The sequence below is a fragment of the Phaenicophaeus curvirostris genome, chromosome 3 (genome assembly GCF_032191515.1).
Source record: "Phaenicophaeus curvirostris isolate KB17595 chromosome 3, BPBGC_Pcur_1.0, whole genome shotgun sequence".
Taxonomy (NCBI): domain Eukaryota; kingdom Metazoa; phylum Chordata; class Aves; order Cuculiformes; family Cuculidae; genus Phaenicophaeus; species Phaenicophaeus curvirostris.
The window spans coordinates 19,751,394-19,769,053 of record NC_091394.1 but is presented as its reverse complement, the minus strand read 5'-3'; the positions used below and the strand labels follow the sequence as shown (position 1 = coordinate 19,769,053).

General features: G+C 37.9%; 1 protein-coding gene across 6 annotated transcripts in view; it reads left to right on the top strand.

The window, feature by feature from the left end:
- CTNND2 (catenin delta 2) overlaps nt 1-17,660 on the top strand; it is a 662,416-nt gene that overhangs the window by 521,143 nt on the left and 123,613 nt on the right. For all 6 annotated transcript variants that reach the window (XM_069853473.1, XM_069853478.1, XM_069853475.1 and 3 more), the window contains one exon: nt 6,588-6,771. In XM_069853473.1, the coding sequence (XP_069709574.1) occupies nt 6,588-6,771 (184 nt within the window). The remainder of the gene's footprint in view (nt 1-6,587; nt 6,772-17,660) is intronic.

Here is a 17,660-nt window from a genome sequence, read left to right as displayed (position 1 = left end):
GACATAACAGCTGCACTGAACTTTCTCAGCAAGTAGTAATCCTTTGGAAAATATCCAATTCTGCATATAATTTTGATCCTCCTGCCTGGATGATGGAATATTAGAACCAGTTTAAAACTTCTCCATAGTTTGAAATGTTTACCTTTTGCAACACAGAAGATATAAAATTTCTTTGGAAAATGTGTTTGTTTTGAGACAGATCTGAGTATTTAGCTTTTTTTTTTTTACCAAAGGAAAGTTTGAGGATATGCTGAAACATTTTATTTTTGTGATGAAATTATATTTCCTCCCTATGACCACTGATTGTATTTTTTATGTTTATATTCAGAAGCCAACTTGCCCCTCCTCCCCTGTCTCTTTCCCAAAAATTCTATTTTCAGTGCTGATGTAGCAAGTTAAAAATTTGGCTAGTAAATAAGTGTTTCTCCTTTTATTTTTTTCTCTTTCTTTTCCTTGTAGCAAACATACGCTGAGCCTTGCATTTTGCATGTAGATGTGACTTTATAGGTAGGACTAACTTCGTAATTGTTTCTCATGGGAGAGGAGTTTGCTACTTAGTGCTGTAACTTGGTGGTCAGTTTTAAGTATAACACTTTGTTCTCTGTCTTAGTGTCTGTTACTAAACATAGATTTTGATTTTGGGAGAAAAAAAAATCCTTCAGTAAAATGTGTAAGTATTGCAAAAGAAAAAATCTTTCCATTCATATATGGAACCTTCGTTGATTTCTTTGATTTCTAATGAGGTGTTTCATTGGGAATGGTATTGCCATTAATCATGTATTAGGATGAACTTTTGTTTGAAAGCAGATGATTTTTTTTCCTGTGTTTCTCCAACTTAGAGTTAATTGGTTTTGGTTTGGCTTTTGTGTATTATGGGACTGTTTAATTTCTTCAGTTAGGAAAACAAGTTAAGCAGAAACCAGTGTTCTTTCCATGCTAACTTTATTCAACTCTTCAAATGATTCCTCTACTGTCTGTCATTAAAGCTAATGACTGTCAAACATTCCTGTGTGACACATCTTCCATTCCACAGTTACATGTTATTTTAAAGTGTACAGCAGAGAGTGAGCAGCAACATTAGGTCAAAATTCAGTCCTGTTAGAAGAATATAGACTTTTTTTCAGTTAAAACAATAACATTTAGACAGGAATTGTTTACAAACAATATTAAAACTGGTCCCTCCTTTTTGCTTTAATATAATGCTAGATGTATTACTCAATTAGAGCAATAATTGAGAAAGTTAGCTTTTCAGAGGAAATGTTTATATTACTTATATCATATAGAGTGGCTGCAAAGGGAAAAAGACTCATCTAGCTGCGTCTTTGCTTACTGTTCCTTAAACTCCTGCCTGCTTATGACTTTCACTGAAAACCAGTCTTTTAATTTGCATGTTTCTTTGGTCATCTTATACACAGGTAAAACCCACCTCTGTGCATGTAAATATGTGAATTACAGGAAGGTGCACATAAATATTCATTCAGTAGCCAGCTAAAAAATTATTTTAAGAAAATTGGTGAAACTTCCTCCTCTACTAGGCCAATTTTAAACTTATTTTTCATATGTGCATTTAAGGAACTGTCTTATGAGCTATGAATTGTTCAGGTGCCAGAATTCAAATCAACCACTTTTTGTTTCCTACAGAAAGTCTGTTACCGGTACCATGACAGCTGAGCTGGCTGTGAAGTCTTATAAGGTTTTGTATTAAGATATACTGTAGTTGATATCTTCAGAGCAGAACTACTGTAATTCACTGGGATCCCACACCCTGGTGCCGTGGAATGGATCCACCTTTGCAGAGCAGCATTGCAATTACATGGGGGCTCCAAGTGTCAAAGCTGCAGTTACAGCTACAAATGACTTTTATAGTGCTTGGGAGCTTAGGATAAAATATGCTTTTCCAAAGGTCTCCAGCAAAAGATACCGTGTACTTGGCTTCTGTACAGGGTTTTTGCACTCCATTTTCAGTTGTAATTGTCATGTTCATGAGGGAAACTCCCTGTAAGATAGCATGCGGCTCATCAGAGATAGATAGATAGATAGATAGATAGATAGATAGATAGATAGATAGATAGATAGATAGATAGAGATAACTATATATACATATGAGAATACCAGTTCAAAGTGAAACGGACTAAAAAACGCATTGAAGAGTTTAATCAGGATGAGTTTGAGCTCCAGCCTGATTCAGAGATGATGGTTTTTTTTGTCTCATACTGCTCCATTAAATTGAGTGACTTCAAATTTTTAAAATATTTTGCTTTATTTCTTTAGGGTAAGTGATGCAGTATCTATTGCAATAGCTTAAATGAATTTATATAAAAAGGAATGCTGTTACTAAACTGAAAGCACAGTGGATAAGCTCTGTCTGCTAGGCAGTAGTAGCATCTCATCAGCCTGGACTGTGCTTTTCAAAGGGTTGGTCTTGTCTTTGATCTTCTGGACTTTGCAAAGAGAAAGATAAATCAAAGTACTCCTGATTCCTAAGATCATAAAATCATAGAATCATAGAGTGGTTTGGGTTTGAAGATACCTTAAAAATCATCCAGTTCCAATCCCTCTGCCATGGACAGGGACACCTCCCACTAGACTAGGCTATTCAAGGCCCCATCCAGCCTGGCCTTGAACAGTTCCAGGGATGGAGCATCCGCAACTTCTCTGGGCAACCTGTTCCAGTGCCTCACCACCCTCACTGTGAAGAATTTCTTCCTTGTGTCTAATCTGAATCTTCCCCCTTCCTATTTAAAACCATCTCCCCTCATTCTGTCACTAAGATCTGTGTTGTTTTCCTTATAAACTATAGCTGTACAGTTGTGTCTTTGAAAATGTTGATTATCACTTAAATTTGATTCTTGTTATGTGTGGAAGGCATTCTTAGAAAAGATGATGTAGTTTTAGTATGCAGTATGGCCTGTTTAACATACTAGATGCATGTTCTCTGATAAGCTACCAAAGAAGATGTAGCTTGGTACAGCAAGATCTCCATAGCATCATTCCTGTAGACTCCTTTAGGAGTCCTTCATATGATGTCTGCCACACTAATAATTGGTACTCAGACCCAAAATCCATCTTCCAACTAGAACCATCTGAATGCTTTCAGGGCCCATTTTTCCTTAGCTTTAAAAATAAAGCCAGAAGGCATGCACTTCGGTTTGTTATATGTAAAGGTGAAAAACTTCAACCTGTGAACAGACGCAATCAGTCTGGTGCAGCTATTTTTCTCCTTCTGTGTGGCATCCAACACAAACTAAAGTGATCTGCAAATAGAGACAAAATGCCTACTCTGAATGCATCACAACCTTAAAAGCAAGAAGGATATAAGATACTATAAATGCAAATGATTGAGTAAGAGATGTCCAGCACTCATCTGATTAGTTCCTTATTTCCCCACCTCCCCAAGAGTCAGTCTACAGGTAGTAAACTGTTGAGTTGGACTATAGAGTTGGTGGATTAACAGCTCTGTTCCAATTCACGTATATCCAGATGGGTCCTACTATTGGTGATGACTCACTCGTATGCCAAGTCTGGTCCCTTCCTTTCCTGTGGCCAGATGATGACACACAAATGATTTAGCGGTTAGTTGAGGCATCTCTGAGGCTATTCCAGACTCAGAAACCAAGTTCAGTCAGGGCTTTAATAGTTAGGTGGCAAATAGTCGCAGTGACTAGCTCTTCCTCTAGTCTTAAAGGGCATGTAATGCATACCTGCTTGAAAAATATCTTCATAGTCATGAGAAGAGGGAGCTCCATATTGGAAGGTGCCTCTGGTAAAAGATTTTTATTTTTTATCACTCTTTCTCTTGTAAAGACAAGGGAATGGATCATCTTCCTGGGCTCCACATAAATCTAGTTCCAGGTCGTCCTTAGCAAAAGTAATGGCAAGTGAATTGCCGGTGCCCTTTCATAATTGCTCATCCTTAATTAAGCAAGAGTACAAGGAGGCACTTGAAATGCCAGCCTCAGCAAGTAGCAAACTCCACTACTTGTGAGAATACATTATACTTGTCAAAACGAAATTGTTTTTTTATTTTCATCAATGTGTGTGGTAGTATTAAAATACTTAAAATTAGTTAAAACACATTGTTCTAGGGTGAAAGAAGATTATCATACTCCTTAAAATTCTGTGTGAGATTCAAAAACTTTAAAGACTACATACTGGGCAGTGACGTTTTGCTTGATTTTTCCTTGACTGACAATCACTTTAGGAGAAGGTAGAATGGGTAATTTAGTCCGATGATTCTTCATCCTCTTACTGTGAAGGCTGAATTTCTAGTTATTGAAACCAGACCCTACATTTTGGCTCTTGCATGTATATGTAGGTTTGTATTTAGATTTGGAGCTTGCCAGTTACTGTAGCATTTTATTGAGCAAAAGCTAAAATCCATTGTCAAGTGGATTTTAAGTAGAGAAAAAGGGCTTCAAGAGTATTTCTGGGCATCACACTTATTACTGATACCTTCTTATCATGATATTTATGTCAGTTTACTTTTAATTAGCAGGAACCTAGAGTGAAGAGAAAATAGTGTATACGTACACACTTTTAAGCTTTTAGCTAGACAGGGCTTTTATTTTTACTCATTTTTTTTTGTATTTTTTTTTCCTACTTTTCCAGGTAATGACTAGTTCTGGAAGCCCAAAGTACTGTTTTATTGTCATTAAAACAGTTTTCTGCTTAATTTCTTAAAATAAGAGTTCTTCACAAAGCAGCAATGCAATGTCTTGCATAAAAAGTAAATCAGACACCGGAGGGGGAAAGATTTGCATCCTGATTCTCTTCTTCCATATCATGCATATCATTTACCCCTGTCTAGATAAATGCAAAAAGAAAAAAATGCAACCACATTTGGTTTTGACTGACTAAGCCAGGAAAATAGTAGGCTTTTCAGAAATAGTAAACATGCCAGTAAAGTTTACCAAGAAAAGGTCATAGAGAAGTGAGTATAAATATCTTTATGAAGGTCTTTATTCCTTCAAATACATCATTACCTTTCATAAAGACATTCAGAACAGAATTCAGGCAATTACCTTTTTCCCTTTAAAGCAGAAATTCTTAAATGAAAAAAAATATGAGCAGTATTCTTACTTCTGCCTTTTTTTAAATCAATAGCTGAAGTCTGTTGATTTCTGCCTGTTCGCCACATACAGATCAGTTTAAAGCTTGGTGGTTTTTTATTGGTACACTTACTTAGCAAATTTTTTACATAAAACTGCATAATTCTTTCCATTTAGTTCCTTATAAAATAATTAAAACATGAAATTTTATAATTGAAACAGTCTCCCCACAGAGGTAATTAATTTTAAAGGGAAACACAAAAATGTAGGTTGATTCCTGTTAATTAGACCTCTTCTTCAAAACACAAAATGCTAAAGAAAGACTTCAGCAAGTGTTGTTCTTGCCGCTTATATTTATAAATGTCTGAGTCTATATTCGTAAGGTTTTTAGCAGTTTCCTCCCACCACCACTCAGTTTTTTCATAATGTAATGTTGGTATGTGTAACCTTGTGTCTACAGTGATGGTAATCATTCTCTATGTTGGTTCAAAACTTGATAGCCGTAAAGGCAAAACTCAGTTTTGCTGCTCAGGATTAGGCACGGGGCCAGACTACTGTAACTACCAGAAAGAAGGTTTAGGTTTAGGATTGGACTCCAGAGAAGAGGGCATGTGTCTGCAAGGACTGGGGTGGGAAGAGGCAGGCTCACTCTTACAGCTGCTGCTAGGAGGATGCTGGGCTAAAATAAAGATCACTGCTTCTTCAGAGCAGTGGGTTGCTCTCTGGCTTCCCCAGCACTACTAGCTGTCCAGCACCAGCAGGCTGTTGTCACAGCACAAAAATCAAATGTGGGTTTTGTGCTCTCTTATACAAATATATAGGAGAGAATGAAAACTAGGGTTTCCTTTGACCCCAGCGATTTCTTACTCTCTCTGTGGGACATCTGCAGTGGACCTGATCCTTGTGGCTCTGCTCAGAAAGCTTTGGCTCTTGATTGTTCTTCCTCTTCTTTGGCGCATTATGGATTTTAAATAAAGGGGATTTTTTTATATTCTAATAAGTTTCCTTGTGGTTCGAACCATTAAGCTTGTTGTTTCTGTGCAAAAATAGTATGGATTGTGAAGGAAGTCTTGTTTGTAGTGCTAACTAGCTTAGACAGTTACTTCCAATACAATGAAGATCACAGAAGGAGTTGGGGTTTGTTCTCTTAGTGCGTTATCTATCAACAGTAATAATCTTAGTGTAAATCAGAACCCATTGTCTGCTATTGCTTTATCAATATTGTTTAGAAGGAAGAAATGTGCAAGCCAAGCCTTGAAAAATTTATGTAGTACTCCTTTATTCCACATGTGTTTCACAGCCTAAATAGGCCTTGATCATAACCAGCTGCTCAGCTTCTAGGCTGAAATTTCCTGTGTGTCTGTTTACTTGTGTGTTCAAAGCTGTATTCTCCCTGCAAAAGTCTGCAGGTATCATGCAGCCCCGTTTACAACTTAACACTTTTTTTTTTCTTGACAGAACCAGCTTCAAAAAAAAAAAAGCTGTATCTATTCAATCTAGTTTTTCATGTTAATTATTAGTAATTTGCCTTTTTTTTAGGTGTTCTCTGGAATCTATCCTCCTGTGATGCACTGAAAATGCCAATCATCCAGGATGCCCTCACAGTGTTGACCAATGCCGTGATCATCCCTCACTCTGGATGGGAAAACTCTCCGCTCCAGGATGATCATAAAATACAGCTCCATTCATCACAGGTGCTGCGCAATGCCACTGGGTGCCTAAGGTGAGTACTGCTAAACATTTGCTTTGCCTTAATCATCTTGCTTTGCCTTGCATTGTTATTTCTCATTCTTAGGTATCTGTGAAGTAAAGAATTCCTTTGCCTGTCAGCAAAGACAATGATTTTCAGTGCTGTAAACATAAAGTTGGAAATTAATTAGAAAACAAGCTTCAGGCCATTCAAGAAGCAATCTCTAGAAGTGCTACTAGGGGTTTTCCTTTTTTTTCTTTTCTTAACAGCTTTGACTGATCTTCTCATTCAAGCTTCTATATTACAGATTTCTTTTTCCTTGTATATTTGTCCCATTTCCCCAGTTGCTTAAGTGAAGTCAATATGTTCTCACTGTTACACACAATTTAATCAGAAGGAAAAAGAATGAAGATGCTCACAAAAAGTAACATATCCTACGGGTTCCAGGTGCCATTGCTGGAGTTATGATAAATATATAAAGTAGATATTTTCTGATCTGTGAAGAGAAGAAATGGATTTCATTAAGAGACCAAGCAATTTAACATTGTGCAACTAGAATACTTAAATAGGTCTTTAACAAGTATGGTATGTGTTTGTATTTATATTGGTATGCCAAACTTGTATATGTAACACTAAGGTGCACTTGTATAGATATGTGCAACTTGATCTGTCTATTTCTTAAAATGACTGTAAATACGAGAATGAAAATCAGATGAGTAAGCAGCATTTCAGCCTTCCAAAAGGATTGTGTCATACCAATTTCTGAATTCTGGTCCGTATAATTTTGTTAAAATATTTTAACATATTGGGCAAGTCCTTTTAAGTGTTTTTTTTCCTCCTTTTTTTTCTTCTATCTCAGAGATATGAAAATCAATTAGTTAATGTTTTTACATACATTACAGTTGAATACTATGTATCAGTAATGCAATCTATGTTGTATGCCGCATCCAAGGCAGATATCCATCAAAAAGTTAAATGAAAAATTGATTAGGAAGCAAAGTAGAATAGCAGTATCTTTTACATATTTATGGCAAGCACGTTCTCATCTTTGTGGTGTTTCATCAAATGAAATGTCTTCCTTTCAAAGGTAATATCTGAAAAGTTTAAGGGAAAAAGTAATAATTATTATTGGTTGTTTATATATGATCAGAGGAGAATGAAATATAGAAGGTGATAACTTCCATTTTGCAAATATTCCTGTATTAGACCTAAATGCAGGTATGTATATGTGAATACCAGCTATGTTGGATTGTGACTGAAGCTAGGTATTAGTACCTGAGTTGTATTGATTTTAAAAAGAATTTGGTAACATAATTGTATTGCATTACGGTCAAATTTGAAAAAAAGTTATGATGCTACTGTGACAGAAGTCATCCCACAGAGAGATATACCATGTTATATTTCTCACACTTGTGATGTTTACTATGTCTCAGTTAAAAAGCAGCCTTTAAAAGATGTATCCATTATAAATCTGGGGCTTCGCAGTGCCCCTTCTCTGAATTAACATGTCTGATGTTGGTCTCCCCACACCATAAGCTCTATCTTCCTGTTAATTTTTCCTGACTGTTTCTCAGGAACTGATGTACATCCTTGATCCTGCCAACCTCCATTCACCCTGCCTCATAGTTGATGGATTCGTTGCACATTGGTCTTGAAATCTTTCTTCTTTGTTTTTGTTTTTTCGTGAGTGTATGTGCACGCCCATTTGCAAACTGATGTGAGCTTACTCTGGGTCAGCCTGAAGACTTGTGGCCACATGAGAATGGTACGTTCCCTGATTAAATCCACACTGCTTTGCAACAAGGCTTACTACCAAGTGCTTGATGGTACACTGTCATAGCAGAATGGCTTCTGGTCAGCTCATGCAAAATAAGCTCATATCTGCCTGCAAAAGACTGTGCATATTATAACTCTTGAATCCTTCCCAGATAGCTGTAATAATTGGAATGGCTTTCCTGAGCAGATTTACCTTCCTTCTAAATCCAAGCCCTTGAACACATGATGACTTTTTAATATCTTTCTGATCTCAAACCCTCCTTATTTCCCAGATGCATCTTTCTCACCTCTCTAATTGCTTCAGATATTTATTTAGCCTTCATCCATCTTCTTTCTGTAATTTTATCCCACTTTAGTCTGTGTGGATGTTCTTTGGCAGGGACAGAACACTGTAGAAGGTTGAACTTACTTTTGCTTCACAGCAGCAGGAATTTTCTTGCTCACCTCTCCCCAGCTGCTGTTGAAAATCTCTCTCTCTGAGCGAAATGTCAACTTTGAGTTTTTGCAAGGGAGAAGAGTGTAAGTTGACCTCTGAAGTGGTGACTAGATTCTTGTGTTTTATTCAGCTAAGATAATGGGGCAGTAAGACGGAGGAACCAGTGAATGTCAGGAAGAAAAGATAGAAAGCTCTGTGTTCTACTGGAAATTATTGGAGCAGCCATGCTCTGTGCAGGTAGTCCCTTAGCTAGCATTCCTCAAATAACCAACCACCTTCAATGAACTGAACAGCTCTCTACTTGTGATTCGTTACAAGACTCATATTTCCATTTCAAGATCTCACTGGAAAGGGAGGAAATGAAAAGCAAGACGATGTAATAGCATTGCTCACCGAGACATTGCTGTGCTGGAAATTAAAAGTCTGTTGTCATCTTTCATGGAAGAATTTCTTCTAAGACTCTGGTTTGGTTGTCACCCGCTATTTTCTCTTACTCCTTTTCTTTGAGTTGTTTTGAAGGGACACCAGTCAATATCAATTGCATCGGGATTGTCAGTGACAATGCTCAGTGTCACAGGAAAAGTAGTCTTCAGAATACTTGACAAATGTTTCTAAGTCTCGATGTTGGCAGTTTTTAAAGACATCTGGTTATATATTACAAAAGGTTTAATGCTAACAGATTGGAGACTTTTTTCCCCAGTCTTCTGGCTTTTTGATGCATTCACTGACAAAAGTTTTAAATAGTATCTGATAGTTGCTGTAATATAATCCATCCCATATACAATGCTAACACATAGTTTGCAGTGGTCATTCTATAGGCATAGTCAGTTCTTTGTTTTGTCTTTTTCACTACAGTATGAGTTACACTTTCTGCTGATCTTCCCTTTTCTGTTTCTTTATGAGTTTCTTAAGCTTTTTCAATTTAAAAGTTACTTATTAACTACAATTTTTAATACTCCCTTCTGCTCATTCATTATCATTCTTAAGCAAGTTCTTAATACATTTAAAATTATACTGTGCAGAACCAATACTGCAACTCCAGCACACAGTTATCCAGCTGAAATCAGTATGAAATCATATGAAAAACAGGAGTAAAATTGGACCTGTTTCCCATTCCTTCCTGAAAGAGGTTATTTACAAACTGCACTTTGCTTACTCTTGTGAGTCGAGAAAAGAAAAAAAAGCTTTAGTACAATATTGTACTAAGTAAATTCACATAACTTGAATACTTTGAAATGCTTTAGATAATTCAAAGCTCTACATACTGCGTTATACCTATGGCTTATAAATTTATTCTTAATTTTCATCTTTCATAAATTGCCAGACCTCACTGTGATGTGTTAGACTAATCATCCAATTTCCTTGCCTCCCCACTGAGATATTTGTACCATACCTCATTAAGCTCTGTCAAAGTTTGACTTTTTTCCTTTTGGATTTCAGCTGTCACTGCTTTATTTGTGTTAGGAAAATACTGTATCTTTGGTTTGCAGTTTCTGATTCATTTAGACTTATTAAGGAAAGTCAAGTGAAAACTGAATTTTTAATCCCATTTATTTATAGGGGGCTTTACAATCCTTAATCTGAAATGTAGAAATCAAGAGGAGACATATTGTTCAATTTTGTCTTAATGTGAAGTGTCCAGCTTACTTATTACCGAACTATATCTGCATCCAAAGGCTGTCCAAAGAAATCTCAGACAAAATCTTTTTCAGGGTTTCTGTCCTGATATACGGTTCGGAACCTTGTTTTGTTCTATGAATTTAAGATGAATTTCAGTTTATAAAATCTCACCTGAGAATTTTTGGGAATTCTATGAATTTACTGCTTTAAGATTCTAATCTGATTTTAGAGTAAAAATTGTAAAATGCTAAGGTAAAATATGTATCTTCCCACTCCATTAGTTGATTAGAAATTGTATGGAAGAGTAACTCAAGAATTTTTTGTTTATAAAGCCCTATAGTTTTCAGATTTTCTCAATTGATCCTTTCATACTTGTTAAACTTTTCACAAAACACCATGAATTATTATTAAACTAAAAAAAAAAAAAAATGTAGCAACCTCTTGGAGCGCTACAGGCTTGGGGAAGACTGGCTGGAAAGCTGGCTGGCAAAGAAAAACCCGTGGGTGTTGGTTGACAGCCGACTGAGCATGAGCCAGCAGTGTGCCCAGGTGGCCAAGAAGGCCAGTGGTGTCTTGGCTTGTATCAGAAACCATGTGGCCAGCAGGACCAGGGAGGTTATTCTCCCTCAGTACTCGGCACTGGTGAGACCGCACCTCAAATACTGGGTTCGATTTTAGGCCCTTCACTCTAAGAAAGACATTGAGGTCCTGGATCATGTCCAGAGAAGAGCAACAAAGCTGGTGAAGGGGCTGGAGAACAAGTCTTACAAGAAGCAGCTGAGGGAACTGGAGTTGTTTAGCCTGGAGAAGAGGAGGCTGAGGGGAGACCTTATTGCTCTCTACAACTACCTGAATGGAGGTTGTAGAGAGGAGGGTGTTGGTCTCTTCTCCCAAGTGGTAGGTGATAGGACAAGAAGGAATGGCTTCAAGCTGCTCCAGGAGAGGTTCAGATTGGACATTATGAAAAACTTTGTCACCAAAAGGGTTATCAAGCACTGGAATAGACTGCCCAGGGAGGTGGTTGAGTCACCCTCCCTGAAGATGTTTAAAAAGTGGATGGATGGGGTGCTTGGGGGCATGATTTAGTGATAGACAGGTATGGTTAGAGTTGATGATCTCAAAGGTCTTTTCCAACCTAATGGTTCTGTGATTCTATGAAGAGCAAAGGGGAAATGTTCTTTTAAAATATGTGTTGAATGTAACTGACCAAGCAGTATTTGTGGATTGATCAACTTTTGGAAGAAACAAATTATCTTGTTAGTACAATTTGTATTAAAAGTGAAGCCTGAATATCATATGTTTTTAACTGTTTTGTGGATGAATGATCTGTTGCATAGATATGTACAGCCTATGCATTTACCTTACTGTCTTATTTCTGATCCAGTTCTCATCTAAGCACCTGAAGTCTATTGATCCTTACTCTTAGGAACTTTTCTGTTTTGAATGTAACATTCTGCTGCATACTGACGAAAGAAAATGTGGGAGTAGCATGAAATAAATAGCGCAAACTGTATATCCATCATCTGTTTACTTTCTATATACATACATATGAAGAAACATTCTTTTTTTATATATATATGAAACATGTTTCTTAAGAAACCAAACTAATACACATACGCATGTGCATGTGTATATGCATGTGTGTCTGTGTAAGTACTGGTTATTGAAGCTAGAATATATTTCTGTCTTTACTGACTGGTGCAAGCTCTGGATATCTTCAGTTGGGTATAATAGGAGCTGGCTTCTTACAGCAGGCCCCAGGACCTTTGCTGTTGATTTTATGATTTTCCTCATATCAGCAGAAGAGTTGCATTTTGTCCATCATTGTGTATGCTGTAGTGAGTATAGAGATATTGGTCTCACCAGCCCATCTCAGTGTCTTTCTTGCATTTTCTGGAGCCCAAGAGCTCTTGTCAGGCTGGCCTTGCAATCTTCTGCATCAGATACCAAGAAAGCCCACACTCCTTTAAGAAGCCTGTCAGAATCTGGATAGGACAAAAGTCATGTTGATTGTGTATTTCCACTAGCAGCCTGCTCAAGGGAGGGACTTGTACTACAAACAGTTCCAGCAAGCCAGAGGCAGGGGAGAGAGAAATGTAGCTAGAGGAGTGCTGAGGCACGCTTATCCCTTTGTAGAGAAGAAGTTGTCCAAATCCAAACCTGCATTTTTTCCTCCTCTTAGCCTCTTCAAATCCAGTCTCGTTCTGGAAAAAGGTGTAATCACTACTGTTCTTGTCTCTTTAATACACTTTGAGCCAATAAAATTTGAAACCCAGTGTAATTAACATCCCAAGAACCATCAGATCAGCAGATTTGATGCCAGTCATCTAGCTACATTCTGTGAATATGTTGTGGTGAAACACATCTTGTATTTTATATAGTCTACAGTGTTGCACAACATGTGTTAAACCTCATTGGACTACAACTAGGATGTTGAACCAATTTAGAGAGTTCCTGAACTCCTGGGTTATACTGGTGTGTCAACAAACACACACTCTTCTAACAGCTCTTCTCAGTTTGGGAGTCTCTCTAGGGCCTGGAGTTGGAAGCAAGTACAGAGAAAAGCCTTGTAAAGAGGCTAAGGAAAAGCTTAGTTTTATGAAGTTCAGTCCCTTTACACTAAAATTCTTATAAAATTATAACATTTATGCTCCTGCATTCCAGCAGTGACAAGCTGGGGAGGAACTAGGAGGCTAATGTCTGCTCTCCATTATTTTGAAGAAAACAAGAAGGATTCCTGACATCTACTGTACGAATGACCACCAGATATTTTCCAATTTAATACAAACAAAGGTATCTTGATCACAACTTCTACATCTTGTCTTGCCAGATCAGAGCTGGATGTCATATTGCTTACTTTTAAATGTATTCATTCAGAAGTTCTGTATTACTTGTACACAATGGATTTTTTAAAACTGTCTTTAATAAGCTTGATAATGCCTCCCAGAGGCATATGCAGAAATGTAGTTCATAGGAGGGAAAATGAGCTGAACTGTTGTTTCTTGTCTTTTAAAAAAAGATAGAAGGCAGTTAACTCTAAGTGCATTTACCTAGTAGTAGCATTTTAATCAGCGAAAAAGTGTCTGCGTAAGAGCCTTATTTTTAGAGGCTTTGAGTATTTCTAGAATACTACTGACTCAGCAGCTCTGAAAATCATTTGTATTTTTCGTGTTGTTGATAGTGAGTTTAAGTGTCTAATTTCAGGCACCCCAATTGAAAGCTTTCAGACAGGCTGCTTTCATGGTCATGAACTATGCAAAAAGTATCTTCAAAAAGGCCTAAAACGTTCACTAGGTCATGTGTAAAAGTGCACAGCCGTATTCCTGGTCTTCCAGCCACAAACCAAAACAGGAAGAGTCATGGGATTATAATACTGTGGGAGACAGATTTCACCTTTTCAAGAAACTGAAAGAAACAGTCTTGAAAAAATTCAGAAACCAATCTGAGAGGCCACAATGACCTCATCCTGGTTACGCATAAAGTTTCAGAGATGAATTTCTGGAGGATATGGGAGAGTTTGTTCCTTACTGAATACTGTGATCATTCAGAAATGTAGCTGAAATAAATATCTAATGATAGGATTCAAGAGAAAAGGAGATTTTAGTATAAATATATCAGTGTCTTCAGATTGCTGCTGTAGTAGTTTTATTGATAAGGTAGTCAAGGGAGAAGTAACAGCAGAACTAAATCTGTAGCTTTGTCAGGTACTTAAGCACCCCACTTTTTCTGCACAGTGCAGTTACTCCCACTTTGCATATTCATAAACAAATTTATAAGGTTTATACAAGGTCATATTGTATTAATTATAGCAGTGGTATTCAAACAGCACTCTGAAGTTTAATGCTTTTGCAACATTTCTGGTAAAAGCATTACTTCAGCCTATCAAATTGAGGTTATGAATTCCACATAGATCTGGAGTTTCATTCTGAGCTCAAGTTGGTCAAAATCTCAACCAGAAATTTTAGGTTTAAACTGGTGTTACGGAATGCCTTTTGTATTCTCCTTTGATCTGAAAAACAGTGCAGCATAATTCCAGACACTTTTTGCTCTTCTATACGTAAAAACATTTAACAAGCTTTGATGGCATACCTCCTTCCAACGTTAGTTTACCTAATAAGAGGTGCTGTGCTCCTCTTCCTAAATCTACCTTCAAAAGGAAAAGGGACTCCCAACCTGCTGATTTTGCACTTATATAGACAAAAAGTAATCAGTGGGCCTCCAACTTAAAAATACCTTGGGCAAAAAAGGGAACTTCTTCATATTTCTGTGTGACTTCATGTTTGTATACAAATTAGAAATATTAGATCTATATGCCAGAGTCTGATAATTTAGGACCAAACAAAAATGTAGTTCCTGTTCTTCAGCTTAGATCTTTTGTTCTCTTTAACAAGAATGTATGCGGATTTTTTAGGTGGAAAAACTAACAGCTTAACTGGGTGTCATGCAGTTATAAGTATTTACATGTTGTTATACAGGAGCGTGTTCTCCCTGTAATTTACAAATTTACTGTTGCTGGAAATTACACACATGTCAAAAGAATGTATGTGCCTTTACTTTCATCTTATGATATTCTTAGGCTCAGCAACAGTGACAAATGTATCAACTGCTGCCTCCTATGCTGAATGGCTTGTGGTATATACCCTCACTTTGGATTCTGTTCTGGGCCCCTCACCACAAGAAGGATGTTGAGGCTCTGGAGCGAGTCCAGAGAAGAGCAACAAAGCTGGTGAAGGGGCTGGAGAACAGGCCTTATGAGGAACGGCTGAGAGAGCAGAGCTGGGGTTGTTTAGCCTGGAGAAGAGGAGACTGAGGGGTGACCTCATTGCTCCCTACAAGCACCTAAAAGGAAGTTGTGGAGACGAGGGAGCTGGCCTCTTCTCCCTAGTGACAGGGGACAGGACAAGAGGGAATGGCCTCAGGCTCTGCCAGGGGCACTGGAACAGGCTGCCCAGGGAGGTGGTTGAGTCACCTTCCCTGGAGGTGTTTAAGGCACTGGTGGACGAGGTGCTGAGGGGCATGGTTTAGTGTTTGTTAGGAATGGTTGGACTCGATGATCCGGTGGGTCTCTTCCAACCTGGTTATTCTGTGATTCTATGGTTAGGGATGTGTTTAACATCTTGAGTATGTTTTGAATAACTGACTATTTTCTCAGCTTTTAGTGGTATTAATTCCTTTCAGGTTGAAGAGCTGCTGTTAACTAGTGCGTAACGTTAAAATTAGATGTCCGCTCGTATTTATGTGGTTTGGTAGTGTTAATTTATATTTCCTTCTGTCAGAGGTTTTTAACTGTGTGGATGTGAATACTCTGAAGAAAGTGAAATTGTTTGTTTTGTGAAAGGGCTTAGATTCTGTGGGGTTCTTTTCATTTCAAAACAGTTTTGTTTATGTGGTAGTGAATGTTAACTTGGCAGACAGTGTAATAAAGTATGATCTGAATCCTGGTGGCCTGCTGACTTGGTTTGGGCTGACTCCAAGCTGAGCTGACTACAAGGGGCCTTGTTCTCGCTGGCCAGCTGCAGAGATGACTATCACAGAGGCACACCTATTTTCTTCTTGGCCTCTGTGGCACCACACGTACTGTAGAACATGTCAGCATGCCCATGCGGTCACTGCATGGGAAGCTCAAGAGATGGAGCCAGTTCTGTCTCAACTGTCTTGGCTCATTGGAGAGAATCACAAGGGCAACAGCCGACAGTGGGAATCAAAGAATACCTCTGTTGTTGGTTTGCTGACTATCCAAAATTTTGGATGGTCCTTTTCAAACGGGTACTTTGAAAAAATGGTGTAGTCTGACTCCACAGGAAGTCTTATTTATCTCAGCATGAGAAAAAAACTGATTGTGACAATTCCGTAGCACCACTCTGGTCACAGTGACTGATGAGAGAGTATGATGTTTTATTTACTCAAGAAAAATAAGGAACACAATCATCCTCATCCAGGGTTTGTATACCCACTCAATTCCACCACAGATAATAAAATAATATTTCGTAAAGTTGAGGTTCTTTGGTGCTAATTGCTTGGTTTGTATATTAACTAGCTTGTCTCCTCTTAAAGCTGTTTGCATTACTAGGCAATTTGAAAAAGGAATATGTCAAAACAAACAGCCCTGCATAGTGAAGAAAAGACAGGTTGTACTAGTGCAGCTTTCCCTTATTATCTTATGATAGATTACTTCAAATCTGAAGAAGCTTCCCCTAGGAGCGAGAAGATCATTTGGTCTTTTTTGCTCAGTCTGAGGATTTTCAGTAGAGGTACCTGTTTGAAGTACACTGAGCTTGCTTCATCCCTCTGGATAAGGCAGCCAACATCACAGGGTAAACAGTTTATCACCCCCTTTCAGAATGTTTTGGGCGTGTGAACTATCTTACTTCTAGCACAAGAGTAATTAATGCCAGCAGCTCAAGTTGAGCCAGTGCTCAAGTCTTTTGCTGTGAGAAAGCTTTGATGCCATTCCACATTTCTGCAAGTTTGTGAGCTACTGAAAGCTTGTGAGAAATGCTCTCCAGTAATATCCTTAGCACTGAAGCACTAAGGCCTGCAGTCCCCACTAACCACACTCACAAGCTTTTTACTTTTATCTGTTTTGGAAACATTTTCTCAGGAAGACTCCTGATGAAGTAAGTAAATAAATAATAATACAGCTTTTGTTGGGTGTGATGAAATAAGCTGCAGACTTCCAAGCCAGCACAGTTTACAGTCTACTCACGATGTCTGAGTCGAAGACTGAAAAGCAGCAGGTCGTTTCTGGATAACATCTCCTGTGAAATTTTGCCCAGCAGTGTTGAGCTTGTCTTCTTATTGTCACTACGCATTCACAAAGGAGTTTTAGCACTTTGTGAGGTTTTTTCTTGAGTTGAGAGGACAATCTAGTAAGAACATTTTGAGAAAAAAAAAGATCATTACTTGCAATCAAATGGATTTCCCCCTTTCTGAGAGGATTAGCATAGTGGGCAGATAATTTGGGGGTAAATTGAGACTTTATATAAAGACTGAAGTAAAAAGCATGTGATGATTCAGGCTTCATCAATTTTATCAAATTTGAATATTTCTCTGGATGTGATAAAAACTAAAACGCACGTGGAGTGGGAGG